The sequence below is a fragment of the Trypanosoma grayi genome (genome assembly GCF_000691245.1).
Source record: "Trypanosoma grayi strain ANR4 Tgr_1113_V1, whole genome shotgun sequence".
In the NCBI taxonomy this organism is placed as follows: domain Eukaryota; phylum Euglenozoa; class Kinetoplastea; order Trypanosomatida; family Trypanosomatidae; genus Trypanosoma; species Trypanosoma grayi.
The window spans coordinates 1-4,715 of NW_008826732.1; the positions used below are offsets into that span (position 1 = coordinate 1).

Below are 4,715 nucleotides of genomic sequence, written 5' to 3' on the forward strand. Positions count from 1 at the left end.
CCCCCCCCCCCTCTCTCTCTTTCTCTCTCTCTCTCTTTCGCTCTCTTTCTCTCTCTCTTTCTCTCTGCATACGCAGCAGCCAGAACAGTGAAGGAAGAGTAAGTGCCCTATAGCGTCCATGGCATCATGGCCTCGCCCAAGTGTAGCTCCTTCGGCTTCAGCGCTTCACGCTTTTGCGGTTGATGTTGTTGTTGCTGCTGCTCTTGCGGATGAACAAGACGTTTTTGATCTTCCCTAACACCGCCTTTGCCATGGTCGCTGATGCCCGGTCGTCGCATACACATCCTCAGCGCCGTGATGGGGGAAAGGTGGTGCAAGTCAAACGCAGCNTTGCCATGGTCGCTGATGCCCGGTCGTCGCATACACATCCTCAGCGCCGTGATGGGGGAAAGGTGGTGCAAGTCAAACGCAGCAACTTGGCGCGTGCGTTTGATGCAGGCGACGGTACGGCGCTCGTAGAATCCAAGACTTCCCGCCGCGTACCAGTGTGTCTCGACCACGCCAGTGTGTTTGCCACCTCCACCGCTGCTTTCGGGGTCACAACAGTGGAGGTGGAACTGCGCGGTATTCTCACAAGCCTTGCGCAGTCGCGCCACTGCGGCTGCCTGCTTACAGCCGACAATAGCAGCCAGTGTCACGTCCTCCTGATCATTCAGTGAAGCTTTTTGTGTTGGGGTGTCGATTATAGGCGCAGCTGGCCCTGGTGATGGCGTGGGCGACAAGCGATTCACCATGGCACTCATGTCGGCAGGCGTCCCGGCGTTGCCCTGCGCTGTCACTGTTGGTGCCATACCCGGCATTGGAGCCTGGATGGAAGTGTTTGCCTCTGGCGTCACCGCAGTTGATGGTTGTAGACGGGCTCGAAATTTCAGCGCCACGAGCTCTCGCCGTACGGACCGCACGGTAAGATACTCGGGGACGTCGGAAACAACCGGTCGGCGAACCGATCGTCGCTCTGGTGAGCACGTCGAGCGTCGTGCGAACGCAGACGACGACCGCCGCGGCAGGTGCTCATTATTGGCTCCGGCATGCGCAGGGGCGGAGGCGACCGCAGACGCCGTACAGGAAGCCTCACTACGTCTTCGTTGCATCGAAGAATACGAGTGCGACACTAACGGGGAGACTTCTGTAGAGATAATCTCCACCCTTTCCTGTACGAGTGCCGACGCCGGTCGATAGTCCGACGACAGGTACTCCTGGTGCGAAGCCCCGTCCTGTAGGTAGCGGTGTGCCGCATGATAGCTGTAGCTTGGCTGCCACGGCCGAAGTGCGGGTGCCAGATGTGTGTGTTCAAATGTCGAATACGTCGCAGCGCCATTAAAGGTGTCCGAAGCAGTGTTGGGCCGCCGCCGGCGCCGGCGGCGGCCCGTGGTTGTCGATCGCATTGTTGTACTAAGTTGCTGCACAACGGGTAGCGTCTGCGTGGCAGCCCTATGGTTCTGGTTCAGCATTTCTGAGGCGCTCGGCGCCGGTCCCTGACTACTTCCTCCGCCACCGCCTGGCAGTCGTGCCTGTAGCTGCTCTTCCGCCCTTGCCCGCATTTCTGCTCGCAGCGCTCGTCCTTGCCGGAGTCGCTCGCGGTACTGCTCGAGCACTGCTCCGCGCTTATCAACGCCTGTGATAAGGTAGTACAGCTCACCCTTCACGCGGCCAATGGTCTCAAGCACCACGGAGCGGAGTGTTTCAATGGTGCGGAGGAAGAGCTGTTCATCGTAGCCCCACTGCGACATATTCGGAAACGTCTTCTCGACGAGACCGGAGAGTGCAATCTCCTCAAGCTGCTCCTCTGTGAATTTCTCAGGCTCGGCGTCACCCGACCACCGCACGTTGGCGGGCCCATGACCGGCACGCTCTGTCGCGTGTCCAATAGCACCCTCACAGATCGCGATAGCCGCCCAACTCAAGAGGGTCTCACGGTACGTGTGCACGAAAAACGAGCGTGCAGACGCCGGTTCGAACGACATGCTCAGAACAGACTGAAAGAAAGATTCGTAACTCTTCACAACATCCATTAGTAGCTCAAGGAAAGCGGGTGGGATGTCGGCGGTTGTCTCATCCACGCACATTAGCCGATTCTGGCGCACACTGCGGTAAATGGCCTGCATGACGGAGTGTAGCGGCAGCAGCGCGGGCTCTGGATGCATAAAATTGTTCATGGCGGAAAGGATCGTATCATTTTCCTCCGCAAAGGCATCCCGACCAAGTGCAGCAGCAAAGCTCTTATCCCCCTCCGCTGCCGACTGAGAAGACGGCTCTCTAGTACTAAAAGGCGCGACACCGTAGCCACCGTAAGCAATGATGAGAAGCGGTGCGAGCGTCTTGGGGCGCCAGTCATCGGCCTCCTCCTGTGACAAGAGCTTCAGCTTTTCTGATGCGCTCCCAGGCGTGGGTTTCGTATAGGCAGCTGCGATGTTTACATTGACGTCAGTCACATTCATAGTGCCGCCGCTGCTGCCGCCGCCGCCACCGCCGCCGTCGCCGCCGTCGTCGTTATCGTCGTTGAGCACCGCCACCTCCGCATCAGCGGCACCAGGCGGACGCTGCCAGAGAGCAATTTCGCGCGCTGTGCGCAGCGGCAGCCCGCAGGCGTGGAGCGGTGGACGCACCATCATCGGCACTGTGGAAGAAAGCCAGAAACCCTTTCGCAGAGCCACACTCTGCAGAGCCTGTGTGAGCGACATAGAATCTGTGTGGAGAAAGTACCGGTCCGTGGCGCCAGATGCGGGCTCGTGTGATGACCCGCTTCTTCTTCGGTGCGACCCCAACATTTTATCATTACGGCGCTCTGAGTGTGACGATAGCATTTGGGGCGGCGGTGACTGCGGCCTCGGTGAGTATGTCCGCGCGCGCCCCGTTTGGGCGCTCGATGCCTCCATTGGCGAGGACCCGGTGTCCGCAGCACACCGGTTGCGTGCACGCAGCTTGCGGTAATCCTCCGGGTCACCCTCGTAGAGCTCCGCCGGGAGCGAGTGCATGAGGACGTACGTCACCAGCCGCGCAGCGGCCTCCGCGCAGCGCTGCAGCGCCGGGTCTTCCGCAAGACAGTCGAGGAGTCGCGTCAAGTGACTCTGTGGCATTGCTTCGACCGGTACGTCGAGCAGCGTCTCGCATACGCCGGTGAATGCCTTGAAGGGGTGGCCGCGAAAGCCGCTAATAGCAGTGAGATGATGAGCTTGGTCGTGCCGCGTCGGCGCGGCGGCGGGGAGGCTCATCAGGGCCTGCAGGACGTGATGTCGCACAGACTGCGAGCGTCGCTCCTGCTCCGTGGCAAGGGTGCCGTGCGGGGTGCTGCCACGGCCGCGCACGAGGCCACTGCGGAATACATGCGGTAGTGCAAGCACGTCCTCCAAGGAGCTATCTGCCTCGCCCAGGAGCGGGTTTACCCGCAGCGTCGATAGCGTGAGCGCCAGCTCTGGGTCGGCGTCGTCGGCCGTACGCGACGGCAGCGGCAGCGGCGTTGACGCCCTGCTGTTGCTAAAGCTGCTTCCTGAGTAGCCCCCAATCTTATCCACGTTACGCCTACTGTTCTGACTCCTGAACAGTGGCAGCGGCGACACTGTTCTGTTGCTGCTCTCCTCCACAGTGGCGTCGGATGCCTCTTCCTGACGCCCGACAGCAGCTTCATTACTGTCGTCGTCATCGTCGTCATAGGGGTTTCGGACGAGCGGTGCCAAGGACGGTACTGTAAAGGTCCGTGGGGACCAGTCACCAGATTTACGGTTGTATTGTTTCTCGTAGTTGCATACGAGGTGTTGCAGCTCTTCAAGCATTCGCTTCTCTGTCTTCGCCGTGTCGGGGCGCGATGGCGAAGTACTACACGGACGCATCTGCGCACGTATCGCCTCTCTCAGCCCTTCCTCGGCAGGGCTTGATTCATCTGCAGAATCAGCAGGGCAGCCACAAATTCCCTTCTTGGCATTTTCATCGATGTCCACAACAGTCAGAGTGGCAATACCCGCGCCTTCACCGCCACCAGAGACGTCTTTATTGGTATCAGAAGAAACGGGAGATGCAGAAGGTTGTGTGCCCTTGGCGACGTCATCCCCATCTCCCGCGAGGAGACCCTTTGCTGCGTAGTATGCGTAGAGTTGTTCACGCTTCTCCGGTTCTTTGGGACGCACGTACCGCACCCGCGGCTTAGGAACAGTGTTCTTCCGTGCTGCCGCCGCTGAGGCGCCTGCAGCCGCTGCGAGGGAGAAGTGGGGACTAGCTACTGGAACCAGCATGTGGGATGGGCCACGCATCACCCTCTGCCTGGTGCATGTCTCTCTCATTTTGTTGCTGCTGCCCCTGCCAGTCATGGTGGTGGCGGTGGTGGCTGGGACATTGACCTGCGGGGCACGGGGTGCCCTGCAGTCATCCTTCATAATGTTTCCTTGCCCCGCTGTGCAACAGTCAATCAATCAGTCAGTCAGTCAGTCAATCTGCGAGTGTGCGTTATGCCCGAAGGAATCAGTTTACGTGGAGAAACAGAGTTGGCCTCCGTTACCTTTTCACTTGAGCAAGAAAGGGTGCGTGTGAATCCTCCCCCCTGGGACTCTATGTATCCCTTCCTGTTGTGTTCCTTCCTATGTGTTATTNCTTGAGCAAGAAAGGGTGCGTGTGAATCCTCCCCCCTGGGACTCTATGTATCCCTTCCTGTTGTGTTCCTTCCTATGTGTTATTCGAATCAGTGTTTCGCAGAGGAGAGTGATGAGTAGAGGCGCTCTATCGCG

The 4,715-nt window shown here is 59.3% G+C and overlaps 1 protein-coding gene across 1 annotated transcript; it reads right to left on the reverse strand.

The window, feature by feature from the left end:
* Positions 1–107: 107 nt before the first annotated feature.
* DQ04_11131000 (hypothetical protein) lies at positions 108–4,244 on the reverse strand (the record flags this gene model as incomplete). Its single annotated transcript, XM_009316450.1, has 1 exon — positions 108–4,244. The coding sequence occupies one exon, from the start codon at positions 4,242–4,244 to the stop codon at positions 108–110; it is 4,137 nt and encodes a 1,378-aa protein (XP_009314725.1).
* Between the last annotated feature and the right edge of the window lie 471 nt (positions 4,245–4,715).